This window comes from Tenrec ecaudatus, chromosome 6 (genome assembly GCF_050624435.1).
Source record: "Tenrec ecaudatus isolate mTenEca1 chromosome 6, mTenEca1.hap1, whole genome shotgun sequence".
NCBI classification, from domain to species: Eukaryota; Metazoa; Chordata; class Mammalia; order Afrosoricida; family Tenrecidae; genus Tenrec; species Tenrec ecaudatus.
Window position 1 is genome coordinate 25,408,261 of NC_134535.1, and position 20,260 is coordinate 25,428,520.

Genomic DNA, 20,260 nt, shown 5'->3' on the forward strand with positions numbered 1-20,260 from the left:
ACAACAACTTGCCATTTCACTTTTACATTTCCTGGAATTTCTTTCAAAGAAAGATGCTGAAAGCACTCTCTAAGTAGACCCGATTTCTTCTTTTTTAAAAATCATTTTACTGGGGGTTCTTACAGTTCTTATCACAATCCATACATCCATTGTGTCATCATAATTTTCAAGGCATTTTCTTTCTACTTGAGCTCTTGGTATCAGCTCATTTCCATGCCCCAATGAACCCTTGATAATTTATGAATTATTTTTCTCATGTCTTACATCGACTGCTGTCTCCCTTTACCCACTTTGTTGTTTTGTCCCCCTGGGAGAGGGTTATATGTAGATCACTGTGATTGTTTCCCCTGTTCTCACCCCACCTTCCTCTTACCCTCCTGGTATCTCTATTCTCATTATTGGTCCTGAGGGGTTTATCTGTCCTGGATTCCCTGTGTTGCGGGCTCTTATCTGTAGCAGTGTACATGTTCTAGTCTACTCAGATTTGTAAGGTAGAATTGAGGTCAGGGGGGCAGGGGGAGGAAGCATTAAAGAATTAGAGGAAAGTTGTATGTTTCATACTGCACCCTGCCTGGCTCGTCTCTACCTTGTGCCCCTTCTGTGAGGGGATGTCCAATTATCTACAGATAGGCTTTGGTTCTCCACTCTGCACTCCCCCTGATTCACATTCATATTATTTTTTTGGCTCTGGGTCTTTGATGCCTGATACCTGATCCCATTAACACCTCATGATCACACAGGCTGGTGTGCTTCTTCTATGTGGACTTTGTTGCTTCTAAGCTAGATGGCTGCTTATTTATCATCAAGCCTTTAAGACCACAGGCACTATGTCTTTTGATAGCTGGGCACCATCAGCTTTCTTCACCACATTTATTTATGCGCCCATTTTGAGTAGACCTGATTTCTATTGGAGAGCAGAAGGTGATTACTCAAGACGATCATGCATTTCTAGGTGATTCACTTTGCAAACAAAAAATCTGAAGCAAATGATACAGACCTCTTCTTCCTCCCAGTCTATCAAATCCCAGTCATAAGCAATGACTGCTCTCCTCCTTTTCCAAAACTCCAGGAAAACGGTGGCTGGAACAAACCGAAAAAAGACAAAGACATTTTCAGATAAAAAGTACATCAATGCTGTTCACTGTGTCAACGAGTAATGAAGCCATTAGAACAAATGACAGTTGTCTGTGCAAGCATCCTTGAGCATCAGCGTTTCTGGGGAGCAAAATCTCACGTAATATGGACTCTGTGGAGATACATCAAGCATCATGCCGCACGAGAGACTTCGTTTAGAATTAAGCTGGTGTTCAAGCTGAAGCAGAACAGACTTCATGATAAAGCTACTGGGGTGTAAGAATATGAAATTTGGGGTGCCAGCATATTTCTAATGGACAGAGCACTTAAGTTCTAAATGTGGGACGTTTGGGGCAGAGAAGCAGAAAACCAAATCGCGTAGTTCACGTGTATTTGATTGGCTGATTTCATGTCCCCTTAATACTCAGCACAGCAAATACCCATGTAAGATCCATTTTACTACTTCAGTGACAGGAGTCATTGTAGATGACAAAGGGGTCTTGTGGCTTCTTTTTCTAGACATGATCTCCGGTCTCTCAGTGAAGGCAAACTGTTCAACTCTCTTACGGACCTTTTTCAAGAAGTGTGCAGTAGCGGGTTTCCCACCCAGTGAAATCTGGGGTTATCTGCATTCACTAAAAACAACTGTCTACTCAATTCAATGAACAATACTTGAATGAAATCTCCTTAGATAAATTGATGAGAATTATATAGTGAGCCAACTCAATGGCAAATGACAACATCATATAGTGAAACAGAGAGATTGAAAATATAAGTTCTACAAACCTGCTGAGGGTGTGTGTATACATGTGTGTACATGGGAAGATGTGTACACACACAAACACACACACAATTTGGGGATGACTGCAAGTCATGTAAGAGACATCTTGTGGTAGGTTGGCAGAAGTGAAAAATAGACAAGGGGCTTTAATAATCTTTTAAATAATGTTTCCATGAACTTTCAAAGTGCTCTCTTATGTATATTCAGTAATGGGGGAAAGGTGCATATCCAAGTGTCCATCCTGAAAAAAGAGAAAATCAGGGTCTTCTTTTTTATTCCAACTTATTCTCACCCTACTTCCCCATTCGAGGCATCTGGGCATAGAAAATATACTTGTAAAATAAGAAACTGGGAAGACAACCAGAATAATAGTTGAGAGCACTTTGGTTTGTGACCTTGATGCTTCTAGACTTGAAGTCCAGATCAGACACAAAGTGAGATACTGTGGGCCAAGGAATCTCCCTTTATAATCCTGTTTCCTGAAGTAGAAAGGAAGAATGTTAATACAAGCCCATAATACCTTCTCTGCAATGCCAAGTGCTAATAAAAATTCAAAGGTGTTTCCCAAGTTGGACACAGATGCAAATGATGGCAAGAATCTGACCTTACCTGAGCGAGCTCCTTTCCACCCCTACACGTGTGGTGAGAACACTCATGAATTAAGCAGCAGCTATACTGATGTCCTTGAAGAGGAGGTCCTTCTTCAGGACTTTTGGGGTTCTACATAATATGTGGGATATACAGCATCATATCTTTTTAAAAATCTGGATATTTGGGTTTCCAAAACATGTGATTCAAGGGTCTAGGACACGGATCCTCAAACTTTTAAAACAGGGGGCCAGTTCACTGTCCCTAAGGCCTGTTGGAGGGCCAGGCTATAGTTTTTAAAAACACCTATGACCAAATTCCTATGCACACTGCACATATCTTATTTTGAAGTAAAAAAACAAAACGGGCAAAAACACCTGGCGGGCTGGATAAATGTCCTCGGCGGGCCGCAGGTGGCCCGCGGGCCGTAGTTTGAGGATGCTTGGTCTAGGACAAGGGCTTGTGGGCATGTAGTAGCTCTTTCACAGGTTGCTATGAGCATAACATGAGATCATGGATGTGCTGAGCTGGGTCCAGTACCTGGGACTTAATGAGTACTCAATAAACAGATAATATTTTAAGGATTGAACCACTTACATGTGTTAATATAATGCATGCTAAGCTTCTCAGTAGAACAGAACCATTTCTTTTCTTCTGGGCATAAATTATACCTCCTAGTCTTGGATGAGCCATTAGAAAGTAAGCAGAAGTGATGTATGTCACTTTGGGATTGAATTACTCAGAAGCAGTTGTGTCGCCCCTCTGCCACCTTTCTCCTTTTGCTGGCTGGCTGGCGGAGATTCTGAGGACCCAGAAGAGGATGCACCCGCCAGACTGAAGGAATATGAGTACCTGACTGATCATGTGCCAGGGGTTGGCCATCTAGTTCCTTGTCGGGCTTTAGGTCTGTGCATTTTATTGAACACTAAAGTTTTGTGGCTTGTCTATTTTGGGAGCTAACTTTACCCATTTCCACCCAGAGCTTTTCTATAGTAAGAAATCATGGCTAATATTCTGCAAATAGGGAAGAAAAAATTCACCAAATTGCTATTTTCCATCATCTTACTTTAAGGGAGGTTTTATAAACCACTGGTTCCAAGGTGCCTTGGTGGCGCCGTGGCTAAAGGCTGGACTATTACCAGAGAGGTCAGTGGAGTGAGCCCACAAGTTGCTTTGTGGGAGGAAATGTGGCAGTCGGCCTCTGTCAAGATCTTGGCCTGTAGGGTCCCTCTGAGTTGGAATTGCAGGAGTGGCAGAGTTGGTTTGGTTTTGACACCTGTCCATGTCATTTCCATAGCTAGCAAATTCCCAGGTGGAAAAAAGAGCATTTATTTTCTTAACTGTTGGAACTTATCTATCATAAGCGATGATCTGAATGAGCCCCAAACTGTTTCATGTTCAAGTTCACAGAGGTAGCAAAGGGCACCGGAACCTAGCCGTAGTGTGTGGGAGCCAAGGTTGCCTGGTTTAATTCTCGGCTTTGCCATTTTCTCTCTACTGCGTCAGTTTTGCCATCTGTAAAGATGGAGATGAAAACTGTATTTTTCTCAAAGGCTCCTGTCAACACTAAATGAGGTCGGTGATACCCTCTCACCAGGTTAAAATGCTGGAAACAGAGCCCAGCACTTAGCAAGGACTCACGATGAGTCAGCTAGTATTGCTGTTGGCTACTCTCCATTTCCGCAAAAACATCATCACCTTTCACAATGGGCTCAAACATCAGCACCGCTGTGAGGCTGGCCCCCACGGGGAGGGGTTTGTTCCGTGTGCACAGGGTCCAGGGGTCGTTGTGAGTTGAGAATGACCAGATGGGGTCTAATAACAACACCTGGTGGGTGACTAATGTGTGCCTGACCTAAGGGTGATCTTCTCCATGGCCGCACCAGCACGTGAAAGCTGGACAAGGAAGAGAGAAGAACGGCTGCCTTGAATGGTGGTGTCGGTGCGGAATGTCCCACTTCCGGTGGGTGGAATATCCCACTTCCGGTGGGCAGCATCACGACGATGGCGGGGGCCCAGGCAGCACTGTGTGCTGTTGCATGTAAATCTCCACGAGTTAAAGCTGGTCCGACAGCACCCAACAACAACAACAATCACCAAAGGATGCACTTGGGCAATCATTCTTTTTCTCAAACTACCACCTGTCTGGGAACCAGGCAGAATTTAAGCAATATGTTATCGAGTAAGCGAAAACAATTCAGAAGGTGAAGGATTCCTTGCTTGCCTTGCCTACAGTAACATGAAAATGCTCCCTTGTGCCCAACGGTTATTACAGAACATCGATCAGATTCCGCCTGAGCACATTCTAAGGCATGGGGGCTGTCCAGCCTCCAGGCCACCCCATAGACACCCTAAAGCTTCTTCATTCCAAGCGTCAGGAAGCTGCCACCGATCAGTGGAGGTTAGCAGGGGATATAAAATAAAACATATACGTCAGCCCTGGCATCGGGCCTTCTTAAATTGCAAAATTGGACGCAAGTGCCTTTATAATGGGGGTACTGACAGATACGATAATGCTTGCCTTATCGAAAGTTACTCCTGTACAGGCTCAGAGGTGAACTGTGGGAGAAGCCATTGCTTTAGTTAAAATATATTTAAAGTTCGTGAAATCCAGAATCAGGCAAGGGAGTTTTATATTTCAATTCTTTCAAAACCCGAATGGAGTCCACTCTATACAGAGGCATTCACTCACTAAGAGACAAGGTGCCCGAGGCTTTGGGTCTCCACTCTGATCCCAAACATTCGAATCGATATGATTCTTTTGGATGGATTCCGTGTGTCCTAAGCTCGTATCTGTACCTGTGTGCACGCTCCAGCCTAACCCAGAGTGAAAGGCAGGATTGGGGTCATGATAGTGGGGGATGAGGAAGCTTCAAGGAGCCAGAGGAATATTGTGCGTTTCATCAGTGCTATACTTCGCCCTGATTGTCTCATCCCTTCCAGGGGACCCTGGGTCTCCTAGAGATAATGGCCCTCTGGGGTCTTAGGGTGGTCATGGGTGGGCTGTGGAGGGCACCCTTTTCCTTGGGCAGAAGGCTCCTCCCTGTGTATGTTTGGTGAGCAATGAAATTTTCTACGTGTCTCGTGACTTGAACTCTGGAAGCTCTCCTTTCAGAAATAAATACATTTCCCAAAGCCCCTCCATTTTCAAACATGGCACAAGTTGAACACTGGGTGGATTATCATATTTCCTGATCATGGTCACTGATATATGTGTTTTCCAAAAAAAACCAAATACATTCTCTTGATCTGTGAGCTGGGTCCCCTGTAAAACCGTGTGGACAGCTGCCTTTCTTTGCAAGTGACAGAGGCACATTGAAAGTAACAGGAATAGTGAGGTTTCTCTGTTAAGATAACAGAAATATGGCTGAAGGCAAACAATGGAGTGTAAGACACTAAAAAATAATAACAATATATAGTTTATCAAGGATTCACAAGGGTGGGAGGATGGGGGAGGGAGGTGGGGGAAAGGAGGAGTTGATACCAAGGGCTCAAGTAGAGAGAAAATGTTTTGGAAATGATGATGGCATCATCTGTACAAATATGTTTGATACAATTGATGTACGGAATGTTGTAAGAGCCCCCAATAACATGATCAAAAATAATTTTTGAGAATGTTGATGGCAACAAATGTTCAATGTGCTTGACACAATAGATATATGTATGGATTGTGATAGGAGTTGTGCGAGCCCCCAATAAAATGATTTTAAAAATGATCAAAAATAAAATTAAAGTGAGAAAGTTAAGCCTCACCAAATCCTACTATCGGAACGTATCCCGACTCATAGGGACACTTTATAGGGTTTCTGAGACTGTCAATCTTTATGGAGCAGTCAGTTTCCCGCAGTGTCTGGTGCCTTTACATAGCCAACCTTGCAGTTCACACTGGGTCTATTTGGTGACAGGTGTGGAAGACCCTACGCTTGAAAGATCTCAGCCACTGAAGTGCCCTTGGGGGTTTACTTTGATGTTCCACCAATAACCTGCTTGATTACATCTCTCCTTTCCTCTCTCTGGGGGATTGATTTATCTCTTGTCTAACTACCAGTTGGCAGTATCTAGGCCATAACTGTGGCAATTAGATTTTATTTCAACTTGAATTTGTGGGAACCCTTAGGGGTAGAACCCAACCTGACATTCGAGGGGTACCTGACGACACCTTGTTGGCGGTGTGGCCTTTTGTCTAAGAGGGACAGACACTGGCAACTGCTCTCTTTGCCCCTTTTCCTTCTGTTTACTGGGACTCTGTGCCTGCCTCCAGTCCACGAGGGCTGCCCGACCCTGAGAGTACTTGGTGCCAGTCATGTCTGCACTGACCTGAGATCCAACAGACTCCACACTCACAGGCCTGTGATCTCCCTACTGACCACGTCACCTTCCAGCATCACTGATTTGGAGGTAAGCGGTCCCTGGCCAGCATGGGCCCTATGGACCTGCGTTCTTCCTTATACACAGAGGAGTGTAACTGGTGTGTTTCTCTAGGAAACTCAGTGTAACAATACTTTGTGCACTAGTTATGTGAGACTCTTTACTTTGAGGGTTCCAGTCCCTAGTTCTTTTTAAAAATAGTTTTATTGACATATATTTCACATATAATCCAGCTTGACCCAATATTTTTAAGAACAGTTGAGGAATCGTCTCCTCACTACAGTCAATTTATGAGCATGCTCTTCTTCTTGCACTCATTGTTTGTAGCTCCCTGCTTTCCCCAACCTCGACTGCCATGCCCCTGGGTAATTAAGAATCCAGCTTCTATCTCTATAGGTTTACCCATTCTGAATTTGATATTCAGAAAAACGCACGAAACACAAACAAGAAACAAACAAGAGAATGATCTAACAAACTGGAGGAAAACCTCAACTAAAAAGAAAGCAGAAAATATTAATAACTGAAACGACTTTTAAATTGGCCAAAAGGAAAATCAAAGGATACGGTGTTAGCTTTTGATCTAACTACATCTGCCACAATCAATTTCACAATCCTCTCTGTCTATCATAGCAAGGCTATTTACATGCCTGGACTATGGTCAGAGGACATTCACCAGAGGCTTAATCCACATGGGGACCCTGCAAATGCAGTTGAGGCCTCCACTGTCATCCAGAGCCTTCTGTGAACCGAGTGTTCCGAAGTTAAACTCTGATACCTTTCCCTCCTCCAGATTTGGATTTTATTATTTAGAATCTTTAAATCGCAGCACAGGCTGGTGTGCCTCGTCCATGGAGACTTAATTCACACCACACTTAGATGGTTGCTTGCTTGAAGACTTTGAGACTCCAGACACTAGTCTTTCTGATAGCTGGGCACCATATGATTGCTTTGCCCGCTTTCGTTGTAGCACTCATGTCTTTGTGATCTCTTTTGGGAGGCTCGAGCAGGTAGTCTCTGCTCTACCTAATGGTCAATCTCAAGCGCACTCTCTCCCACATTTCTGCCCTTTGTGCATCTTTCAGTGTCCAGTCTTGCTGCTAACTCTCCACATTTCCCAATCCACATTCTTGATAGTCAGGATCTGGGTAGTCCTTCCATCTCCAATGTCCACTGGCTGAGAATAACTTAAGTCACAGCGCTCAAGAATGTGTCCCTTCAACAGAGCTGTGGTGGGCGAGGCACATTTCCTTTGAAGTATTCTAGGTAGGTAAGAGAAGTCCCGATGGTGTAGTGTTTTCTAATGGGATCTGCAAGGTCCATAGTTAGAAACCACCAGCCACGTTGAGGGAGAAAGATGAGGCTTTCTACTTCTGTAAACAGTTGCAGTCTCAGAAACCTACAGAGGTAGTTCTACCCTGTTCCATAGTGTCACTATCAGTCAGCTCCAGCTTGATGGGAGAGAGAGAGAGCACCATATAGGACAGTCCCTCTCAGCTTACTCTAAGGTAGCTAGTTTTATATCTGGAAAAACTCTCCTTCCCACCGCATATATTTGGTTCCATGTTTAATACTGTCACTTGTCAAAAAGACAATTAAAATGCATTGTCGATAAAGAGAACTTCTTGGTAATTCCTTTCTCGTTCACTTTCTTGCTTCTCTTCCTTTGTTCCTTTCATCCATGTAGATAGTCAGCTCGTCACCTATTCAAACCTGTACTGTATCCCTCTGCCTCCCAAATACATGCAGTCTCTAAAAACGATCATGCCCTTGAGGGATCATAAATGGGCTAGGGAGAGTAAGCTGAGGATGCATGAATAATTATAAGTACCCGGCGAATGACATCGACAAAATGGTAAGGAAATTCAAAGGAAGAAGACATTTTCTGGCTGCTACAGATGGCATTTCGTTTAGGCTCTGAGAGATGGGGAAGCTTCTGATACTCATTTCAGACCTGAGCAACCATATGAGCTTAGGCTGAGAGGTGTAGCATCAAAATCTATGTTTTGGGATTTTCAGTTTCAGAAGCAATGCATCATCACTGTAAAAAAAAAATCCCACAGAATTGGAAGTGTACATGCAGACCCCACCACGGCACACCAAACCTGGAGGACAACATAGCTACGTGGGGAAATGCACGAAAATATTGGGCTACAGGGCCGGCTCCAGCCAGAGCCAAACTGAGAAGAACAAGGAGAAAGGGACAGTCTAGACTCCATATGGACGCACCACGCCCGGAGGACGGAGCTGCTAAGGCACAGAGAGGACTGTAGAGCTGACAACAGCTTGAGACATTGTCACCTCATTGGAGCACACTGTGACAGACAATGCTGGGGACACACGGCAGGGAGTTAGTCCAGTCTGATCCACCAGCCCGCCCCCCTCTCCCCAAGTGCAGGGAAAAACAAGAAGGGAACAGAACAGAACAGAACAGAACAGAACAGCAGCGGGAGCAAAGAAAAGGCACAAATCCCCTAAAGAGTCCCCACAATGGGCGTCAGGCTAGGAAGGGCAGCTCCTGAAATGACTCCCCCGGGACCAGTGAGGAGACAGTCATAAAGGTCAGCAGACAGACCTGGAATTATGCATGCCTTTTTTTTTCTTTTCTAAAACTTTTGTCTTCTTTTTGTTTGGTCTCTGTTATTGTTGGGTTGCCTGCTTATATAAGAGAGGCATGGGAAGCAAGCTCGAGGAGAAAGCAACAGGACAGACAGTCTTGGAGGGACTAGGGGCAGGAGGTGCAGGAAGGGAGCGGTGAGCAAACAATGCCATAGACAGGGAACAACTAGGGAACTAAAATCAACAAGGATGTAGAGATCCTGGGGGTGTTGGAGCAACAGCAATTTAGCTGAGAGGAGTTACTAAGAGGTGGAAATAGGGTGAGCGTGATGGAGGAGCAGGAGGATGGTAAAAGGAAACAGAGGAAGGAACTCAGCAGCAAAGATACGGATAGAGGTATAAACATAGACCTGTACATATGTTAATGTATTAATAAATAAATAGAGGTATTGGCCAATGCACATATATTAATATGTCAATACACTGAGGTTGTGGATGGACTTTGGGCCTCTGCTCATTCCCCCTCCCCCTCAATGCAAGAACACTTTGTTCTAACAACTTGGCATTCTGTGATGCTCACCCTCCTGGCACAATCACTGAAGACAAAATGGGTGTATAAATAAATGTGGTGAAAAGAGGATGGTGCCCGGCTATCAAAAGCTATAGCATCTGGGGTCATAAAGGCTTGAAGTTGAACAAGTAGCCATTTAGCAGAGAAGCAATAAGACCACATGGAAGAAGGACCCCAGCCTGTGTGATGAGGTGCAGCTGGGACCAGGTAACAGGCATCAGAAGACTCCAAACAAAGAAACAAAACAAACCCATATTGTTGAGAATGAGGGGGGTCGGGGAAGAGACACAATGGGACTCCCCTCACTGAGGGGTCACAGGTAAGGGATGAGTCAATCAGGGTGCAGCATAGCAGGAAACACAATACTTCTCTGGTTCCTTGAGGCTTCCTCACCCTCCACTATCATGATCCTGGTACTGCCTTTCACTGCGGACTACACTGGAGCGCGTGCACAAGTACAGATAAGACATAAGAACTCACAGCATAGGGAACCCAGGAACAGGAATGGTAGTAGAGGTACCAGGAGTGTAGGGGGAAGGTGGGGAGGGGAGGGGAAGAAGGGGGAACCGATTGTGATGATTGACACATAACCACCACTACCACCCCCGGGATGGGGGGTGGAACAACAGAAACTGTGGGGGAAGGGAGATAGCAGTCAGGGTAAGATATATAAATAATAATAATTTATAATTTATCAAGGGGCCATGAGGGTAGGGGTGGGGAAGAGGAGCTGACACCAAGGGCTCAAGAGAAAACAAATGTCTAGAAAATAATGATGACAAATGTGCTTGATACAATTGATGTATGGATTGTTACAAGAGCTGTAAGAGCCCCCAATAAAATGTTTTTAAAAAATCAAATCATAAAAAAATCAAATCATACTGAAAATAGCTGAACAAGTTTATTTCTTCATACTCTGTTTAGTATTAATTCCTCTAGATATTTTCTATACTATTAAATCAAATCTTTGGCTATTATTTGGCTCTCTAGATATTATTAAACCCGATTACAAAGAGGTGGGATTAGTAAGTTCCTAAAGTCACACAACCTATAAAGTGATGAAGTTGGGATTTGAACCAAGTCCCGCTACTTCCAAAGATTTGCATGTTTCTACTGCATCTTGTTACTATGGAGATATCACCTCTCTTTGATGACTGCTTACAGCAACAACATTGTTAGTCCAGTCTCTCACATGGCTCTTGCGAATAAGGGGTGATGTTGACCAGAGTTGGAAGAATGGCAGTGGTGGGTTCTTAGACAGGAGCCAGATGAAATACGTTTGCATTCACAATAGGAAGTCCTATGTGAGGGGTTTCAGAAGGTTCTGGACAAATGGAACGAAAGGGTAGTGGAATTTTTCCATGAGCTTTTTGCAGCCCTCTTGTCTATATCAACGTGGGCATCTGGGTCTCACCCGAACTTCTGCCAGGGCCAGAACTTTTATTTCTGTTGATCAGAGGAGGCAAATTTTACTCCAATAATGGAGTGATCGAATTCTTGAAAGATCAAAGCAAACAGATAAATCAGCCACGCTTCTCCTCTACTGTATTGAAAAGAAACCAAACGAATCTTTACTAGCTGGGCTCTTGTGGAAAGGTGAACTCGGCGGGCTCAGGCCTGTTCCTGTACCGTCCCATCAGACTCCCAGGAGCACAGGGGATGGAAACTCACCTCCCGGAGCACTTACCCCACACCGCCATGAAAACAGCGAAGAAGACCGTGGCTCCGTTGTCAAAAAGGTGGGTTACCTGCAACAATATGCATCAGTGAACATGTGATATTCCAATGCAGGCCTTTCTCCCGGGCCGTGGACACCGCAGTCACGACCAAGCGTGTGCTACAGAGTTTCTTTAGGGATATTAGCATTGAACCAGGATTTAAAAGGGCATCCCTTTGCCGGTGAAGGGGTTCAGATGTAAACGAGAGAACCTGTTCCCGTTATGGGAACATTGCGAGTGGACCGTCTACCTGCAGCCCCACGTGCTGCTAAAGGTTTCCTTGTGTGCAGTACAGAGGCCTGGGTCCAGGAGCATAAGCATAAGGGGATATTTAAGATCAGGATGGTCGTATTGGTGCTGCTTGAAAGGTTCCCAATTTGCCAAGCGCTGATGTGAATGCCTCATGCATTCACGTTGGAGTCAGACGCGCGGCCATAGTCCCATGAGGTTCCTAGGAATTCACTTGGGAAACATGACTTTTGTCTGTCGTTTTGAGTCAACATTTTCTGGGCTGCCCTCTGGATTTCACCATTATAAAGGAGAGAGAAGAGCCGTTAACAAAATCCACTTTCACCTGTACTAGAGCCTTGGGTAATCACTGTTTACCTACGACATACCACACAAAGACAGCTAGCACATGCTTTATTGCTAGGGTAATATATTCTATCGCAAACCCCACAGCATAAAGCAAAAATATCTCTTCTCACTGCACAACTGCCAGGCTCATTTCTGCCTCCAGTACAAATCACAACGACGTCCAAGACAAATTGAAATGATGACTGATACCTTCATAACACAGAACTGATTTTGGGGGGGTAGTTTATAGCCCTCTAAAAACCTCCTTTACTGGCCCTCAGAGAATGCTAAATATAAATAGATCTTTTCCTGGTGATACAGACTGCTGCAGATGCTTCCAAAAGTGTATGCCTCCTGGGTTTTAACATAGGAGAGCTGAGCCACACGTCAGACATCTAGAGGGGACCAAGGGCTGAGGCCTATTTATTTCGTAGGCCAGAGGGAGCGGGCGGTAAGCTGCATATTGGGAGCTGAGCATCAGAGCTGGAAGCTCCACTGGTGCCTGGCTGGTCCTGCTTTCTCTACCAGGGATTGACTTGGAGTTGGTCGAGCTGGTTTGCGTTTTCTATCAGGGTACTGACTTGAAACCTACACCATTCGTGCCGTTTCTGGAATAGACTCTGGCTGTCACCGATCTCTTCTCCCCCCTTCTCCAGTTAACAGGGTTCTCCCCTGTAGGTCACAAGGGGCAGACAACTCAAATAGAACCAACTAATCTTTCCCCAGGAGAGACTTCTTTTTTCCTTTTCCCATTACAGCTACCTATTGGGGAATATTTGAATCACGGATGTTGAATTGAGTCCTGCAGGTTGAATCACTAGGGGACTCTGGTTTTTACTAAGAAGGCGGGCTAGCACAGGTTGATGGCTATGCTTGCCGAAAGTAACTGGAGAAGGAAGACGGTCGAGTCTGGAGGTAATGAAACACAAACACAAGTCCCCTGATGAACCTCAGAGGAGGATTAAGGCTTCCTTGGGTTGGGGTGTGTTCATACACAGGCACAGGGGTGAAGTTGGTGTGTGTGTGTGTGTGTGTGTGTGTGCAGGAGTCCAGGGAGGGGGTGTGGAAAGTCAGTGAGGTGGCAGTCTTCAGGCCGGGTGAGAGCACAGGTGAGAGAATAACTGAAGTCCTGCTCTAGACTCTTTGTCACATAGTCTCAGGGCAATTTGAGCTCTCTGTTCTTCAGAAGTCATCTACAGCAGCCAAGCTGTGGGGGCTAGGGCTCTCTTGGTGACACCAGGGATGCTGAAAGGCCTCTTGCCTGAAGAGTCTAAAGTAAGCAGGTGTAGTCGGTACATCAGCTGGGGTCCATTTGGGACTTGAAAGGATTAAGAGTGAAGGGGTGGAGTCTAGACTGTCAATTAGGTCATAGACAATGAGGCCTCTGTATGGGCATGGCCTTCTCCTGAGGATTCTGGGAACTCCTGTATTTCCTCCTTGGAGGCGAGACACACACACTCTCTCTGCTCACTCCCTGAGACACTCTATTGACAAGACACATAGCACTACATTGATAGACCCTGTGCCCTGGGAACTGGAGGAGCCACGTGGAGACCCAGGCTGTGCTGAGATGCCTGTACCACCACTGGATCCACATGACTTTGCATCCACTGGCCTGTGATCTTCCTGAATTTGGCGTCATTGCATGTATTTCATGAGTCTGAAGAGGACTTTATACATTGTTATCAGACACATGGGCTAATATCGGACTATGGACTTGATCTGGACTGGGCTGGGATGTTTTCTCAATGTTCAGTTACTCTTGTATAGAAAGCTCTTTTTTATACACACATGAGTGTCTCTGGATTTGTTTCAGACTAACCCAGCAGCTGCGGACTGGCTAGCTGCCTTTGGGCATTCATCTCACAGTCCTGTACTTCTGAAGCCCCACGGCCTGCACATTGCTACCCAGGAAGGATGCCGTCTCCCTAAACTACTTTGTTTTAAATGCAAAGCTCTGAGCAAAGAAGCCCTTTGCTGGAGCGGCAGCATGCAGGGATGCTGGACTACACTGACAGACTTGCAATTCCATCACTCTGAGCCGTTTGAACTTGTTACTCACTCCCTGCCATCAAGGCGATTCCAACTCATGGCATCTCTATAGGACAGGGACGAACTGTCCCTGTGGGTTTCTCAGACGGTAACTCTTAAAAAAATTTTTTATTTTATTAGTTGGGTTTTAATACATATAACATATCATTCCATATTTTAATCACGACAAGTAGAATTGTACACTTGCTACCAGTCTATTAATGGGACTAGAAAGCATAATCTGTTTTCCCATGGAGCTGCTGGTGGTTTTGAAATGCTGACCTTGTGGTTAGCAACCCAATGGGTAACCACTGTGCCACCATTTTACTAAATTTACTATCCAGACTGAATCTTACATCAAGAATATAGATCTAAGAGATATATGGCCTACGGCCTCCTATTTGGAGACAAAACAAAATAACACCCAGTGCCCCACTGCTGCCAATTAAAAACCTTTGGTAGAATAGGCCACAATCTGAGATAAAGTGTTGTAAGGATCTGTTTTTGCAGCCCCTTGGGATCCTTCCACGACCCCCTCCCCACCCCGTCCCTGGAGGCAGTAAGGTACATTTTGGGAACCACCCATCTAGAGGTTAAACACCTTGTAGATCAGGATGGCTGAATATTAAGAGAGATAAGCCGGGGCCCAGCTACTCACTGCGGTGTGACCATGGCTGAACAACCTTTACCTCTCTGAGTCCCAGTTTCCCCATTTGTAAAGTGGGAAGGATAGCATCTACCTGGAAGTTGTTGCAAGATTTGGAAATAATAAATGTGGGTTCCCTAGCTCTTATGAGAGTGATCTGCCACGGCCTTCAAGTAGACGCTGATCCATGGTGACTCCATGCGTGTCCAGAACTGGGCTTCGCGGGTTTTCAACGGCTGGTCTTTTGGAAGTAGATCCCCAGAGCTTTCTTTTCAGGCACCTCAGGGTGGACTTGAACCTATTACCCTTTTGGTTATCAGGTGAGAGATTTCGCCACCTGCCACCACCATGTGACTCCTAGTAAAATGATGCCTAGAAGTTATTATCATATTGTTCTGGAGAATGAACCGATAGTGGTTAAGTGTCAATAAAAAGCCCCGGAGAAGTGAAGTCCTCTAAACTATTCATGATTCTTTAAAGTAATTTTCATAAATCTCTAAAAAAAAAAGGTAACTTCAGTCAAAGCACATTTTTTTCCATGTTAAAAAGGAACCAGAATAGACACCAACCAAGCAACCTGCAAAATACAAACAAAGGGGCTTCCAAGATTTCCAAAGGACAGGATCTTTTGAAGCCCAGTTTTTCAGCTACAATTTGCGGCCATTAGGAAAATATTCCTGACAAAATGTGGTTAATCCTTAGCAAGTGTGGTCGTTACATAATCTCCCGTCAATTTGAGGTTATTAAGAAAGAAGGGGTGAAGTTAAGCCCGTCAATGAGGTTGCAGCTTGATGACCTCGTTTGGAGGCGCAATGGAGATAAACAGCTCGCTGGAGGCTGGATCCACGCTCTGCCTTCCCTTTCCTGCTGTTGAGACACTCAGAGAGCTGGAGGGGCCACGTAGAGACTGGCACTAGCGCTGAGATGCTTCCACCACCACTGGATCCACAACACTTTCCACTCACCGGCCTGTGCTCTTCCTGCATTTGGCATCATTGCATGTGCTGTGTGAGTCTAAAGAGGAATTTATGGTCTAGTATCGGACATATGGGCTAATATCAGATTTATGGACTGGGCTGGGATGTTTTCTCAATATATAATGCTCTTTCATGTAAAGCTCTGTCTTAAACACATATGAGGGTCTATGGATTTCTCTAGTTAACCTGGCCTAACGCAGCAAGTTTATATCTTCCAAGGTCATCTATTCAGTTTCTTCTTACTCACTAGTCAACTTGTACCAGTGTGTTCAGCAAAGACAGGGAGAGCATCTTGTCTGTTTGGTCCTTCCCGCAGGTGCCGTGAGTCCAGCTCTTTCTAAAATCACAGCTGACTGCAGTGGTTTGTCCCACACGACTGGCCACCCCCAGAGGCTCCTGTCAAAATCTTCTCACATTTGAAATACACAAGTGTCTGCACCGCCAACAGAATGTTTGGACAAAGCAGAGCTTCAGTGATCACAGAGGTACCAATCTGCCAGTCCTCTTTCTCTATTCTGAACCTGCGCAAGCTCACAGCCAGCGGATCTTAGAAAAGACCTTATCAATAGGGCAACCAGCCCAAACTCCCGTACTATTTTGCATAAGTGACTCTGCCTCTAGTTAAAACAACACAAAAAGGACAAGCTCCAGGAATTCGATGGAAGCATCAGCAATTTTCATAAAGCCATACTATGGGCAATAACAAGATCGAAATCATGGTGCTGTTTGTCTCATTCGAAGCACTTTCCCATCGATTCTCTTCTATGGTCCCCCTCATGCCACGTCATGAGGTAGAATGGATAGGTCTCACTGCTTGTGTTTCAGACATGAGGCAGCTAAGGCTCACAGAGGCTGAGTCTGTCCAAGGCCAAGGTGGCGAGTGGCTGAGCGAGGGCCCAAGTTTAGGTCTTTTTGACAATAATGACAAAGAGGAGGGAAATGGTGGCAGCTGCTACTTACTGAGATCACACCATTTGCCAAGCATTGTGCTCAATATAGGAGTCTTGGTGGTACAGAGGTTAAGCACTGGGCTGCTACCGAAAGGTTAACCGATGGTTCCAACCCACCAGCCTCTCGGCGGGAGAAAGGTGTGGCGAGGAGGGCATAGACTGCCTGGTGGAGTTCAATTCAGGGCAAAGTAGCGAGAGGAAGTACTGAGAGCCGAATGAAGGTCAAACGTGATAGTGGGACAGGAGGAAAGGAAAAGGAAATAGAGGAAAGAAGTAGGAGTCAAAAGACATTTATAGAGGTATACATATAAACATGTACATGTGCAACTATATTAATATATAATGATAGGGAGATAGGCCTATGCACAGATATATAAGAAAAGTGAGAGAGAGTTAAATTCGATCCATGTAAAATGCTCCATAGTTGAAATTACCTTGGCATAAACACAGCTGTCTGACAGCCTCATGAATGGACAGTACTTATCGCACACAGGACACATGACGATATCTACAGCTTGGCAGACTTCTTTACTGGAAAAGAGAACAGAGAAACGACTGCTATTTGATGGCCAAAGAGCCTTTGCTCCTCCGCCAACTGAGCCAAACTGTTCAACTGATAAGGTTCCATCGATTGCATTTCTGCCCACGCTTCAGAGTCCTATGTGTTGGTCAAGCAAACCAGCGCCTGCACACTTTCATAACTTGATAAGCTTATCTTTTATGAAGCTATTTCTTGGCTTGCCACATTAATACGTTAAACTGAAGGAAATACAGAAAAGCATTGGCGGTTATGTGCCAAAATACCCCCAAATCATCCCTGATGTTTCCCAGGTTTGAAGTCTTTTCAGACTGAACTATAGGAACAGTGAGATAAGGAACCGCGCTGCCCTTACTTGGGTGTTTGATGAATTAAAAGGAAGAATGGAGAATAAATTAAAAATAACCAGGGATATTCATTCTGGGAGAAATTGACATCTCGTTAACAATTTCACCAGAACATAAGCGATTTTTTTTGTAGGTGGTAGGCTCTATCTCTCTCTCTTATTTTTGTCATAATTTTTTAAAGCCACATTCATTATTCTATTGCATTAAATTCTCCACGAATATCTTTGAAGCTATGTTCTGGTGAGAGTAACAAGAACCAGTCTCCCCAGTGAACCACACTCAAGGCGCCAGCAAGGTGGGGAGATGTTTTTGGTCAAGGTTTAAAAAAACACAGGATTCATTAAAAAAGGATGGTTACCCAAATGTTTTTTAGTGGTAGTTGAAGGAACTATGATGAAAGATTTAAGAAAAGAGGCTCTTTTTGCTGGCGGTGGAAGTCAGTTGTTTGGGGGATGTAGGATGGATTCTTGTTAGCTGCCACAAGGTGGCCCTTGATTTATGGGGGTTCCATGTACAAGGGGATGGCGTAAGGCCTGGACCTGTGCTAGTCCCACAAACAGCTGTGGATCAGCCTGCTTGGGTCCACAGGGTTTTCATAGGCTGGGCTTTAGATTCCCATCACCAAGCCTGTCTTCCTAGGCTGTGTTAGACCCAAAGCTCTGCTGAAACCAGTCCTACGTCAAAGCAGTACCTAAGCATCCACTGACAAACGGGCTGTGGTTGGGTGTGAGCGGTATCACTCAGGAATTGAACCCAGGTCCCCCTTCTGGAAGGTGAGAATTCTACCATTGAATTACCAACTGGACTTCACAAGTAACCAACGACCACAGCACCCCTGGCAATGGGAAGCTAGGGGACTGACCCGCCTGGATTTCTCCACGAGAGATTGGGAGGGGAAGTCAACATGGGAATCTAAATCCATAGTGTTGGATACCCCCAAACCCCAAATAGTCTTTGGTAAATGCTAAAAGCAGGCTTACTAAAGAACTCCCCGTACCTGACTTGGCAGTGATCCAGAGTGGTGACTCCATACAAAAACACAAAGAGTCCAATGAAGGCAGCTGGGAAGAGCATGCCGGTGTACCAGCCCAGCCAGGCAAAATACAAGCCGATCTTCTCTCCAAAGTACCGCCTGTTTGAGACACAATGACCTTGCAAGTGATGGTGAAGTGTGAAAAGTGAAGCAGCTCCCTCCTCTATACTCTACCTAAGCAATTCAGGCTAACCCTTCCACAAAAGGACATGACACACAGTGTATTCAGAATAAGGAGACTGTTCAGGAACTAAGAACCTGCTGTGAATAAGAAACCAGGGGAATTCGAGGAGCTGAGGCCAACACATAGGCTCACTTTCCTCCTTCCCAAGTGCGTGTGTACGTCTCGAGGTGTGTACTATCATCACACGTCTCTCAAAACAGGAAACGGAGCTACTGAGAAAACCTTTTGTAGTTTGACCAGATTTTACAATTGTGGACTCACGAAATCTTAGAAGGAAAATAACTCTAGAAACTATTGAGCTTCAAGCGAATCCAATGATGGAAATCCACTCTTCATCCTTTGTGATGTCTCGGCACAGACATTACCATCTATTTCTATAAATATGTTTCTGTTGTCTCACACTTGAGATTAGATTGCTGCCTGGCGCCCAGTGACCTGCGGAGTTTGCAAGTGTCCAGGGAGTTTCTCAGCTTTCCTTTATTTCTTAAATGTCATTGTTAATGAGATCACCTTGTGTTGGAATAAAATCCAAACTGCTTTTCACACCTTTCAACAGCTACATTTTACAATTTCAAGGTTCAATATTTCTTAGTGTAATTTAAGAATTATCTAATTTTTTCATTATCATGCTATATAAATGTTGTTGAGCAGCTGCTACCAAATACCATTGACTGCCTTCCTCCTGGGGTGCCCGGGCACATAAAAGCATAAGATTAATTATTTACGCCATCTTCCACTGTGTCTGTGAAATCCTCTCTTCACGTATGCAGTCAGCAAATAAAAAGCATCTACTCTGTGCCAGTACTTTGCTAAGTGCTGAGAATACAAGGTGAGCAAAGTGAGCTCAGCTCCTGCTCTTGTGGGCTCTCTGGTCAGAAGGGAAGATGCACGTTAATCAATTACACTCAACTTTATAATTGCAAACTTGAGAGAAGAGTGACTAAGAAGTAGAATGAGTCTATCAGAATACGTAACAAGAGCATCTGATCACCTTAGTCAGGGGAGACTTTTCAGGGGAAGTGACCCCGGTGCTGATGAGAGGAGTCAGCCAGATGGGGATGGGGACAGGAGAGTGTTCTGGCAGGAGGGACACTACGTACAAAGACCCCGTGTTTGGAAGGAGCGGGTGAAATAAGGACCATGCAGCTGGCACATGGAGAATAAGAGGTGGCTGGAGAAATGGAGGGTGGACCTTATAGCCAAAGCAGTCACTGCTGACTCCAATTCATGACCCCATGAGTGTCAGAATACAGCTACTACTCCCTACGGCAGCGGGTCTCAATCAGTGGGTCCCAGCTCCTTTGAGGGTCAAACGACCCTTT

At 45.0% G+C, this 20,260-nt stretch overlaps 1 protein-coding gene across 1 annotated transcript in view; it reads right to left on the reverse strand.

Moving 5' to 3' along the window:
- The window catches only part of ANO4 (anoctamin 4), a 454,720-nt gene that overhangs the window by 53,265 nt on the left and 381,195 nt on the right, over positions 1 to 20,260 (reverse strand). The window contains exons 14-17 of the mRNA XM_075553208.1: positions 18,719 to 18,853; positions 17,271 to 17,367; positions 11,626 to 11,686; positions 998 to 1,080 (exon numbers count right to left, since the gene is read on the reverse strand). Coding sequence (XP_075409323.1) covers positions 998 to 1,080; positions 11,626 to 11,686; positions 17,271 to 17,367; positions 18,719 to 18,853 — 376 coding nt within the window. The remainder of the gene's footprint in view (positions 1 to 997; positions 1,081 to 11,625; positions 11,687 to 17,270; positions 17,368 to 18,718; positions 18,854 to 20,260) is intronic.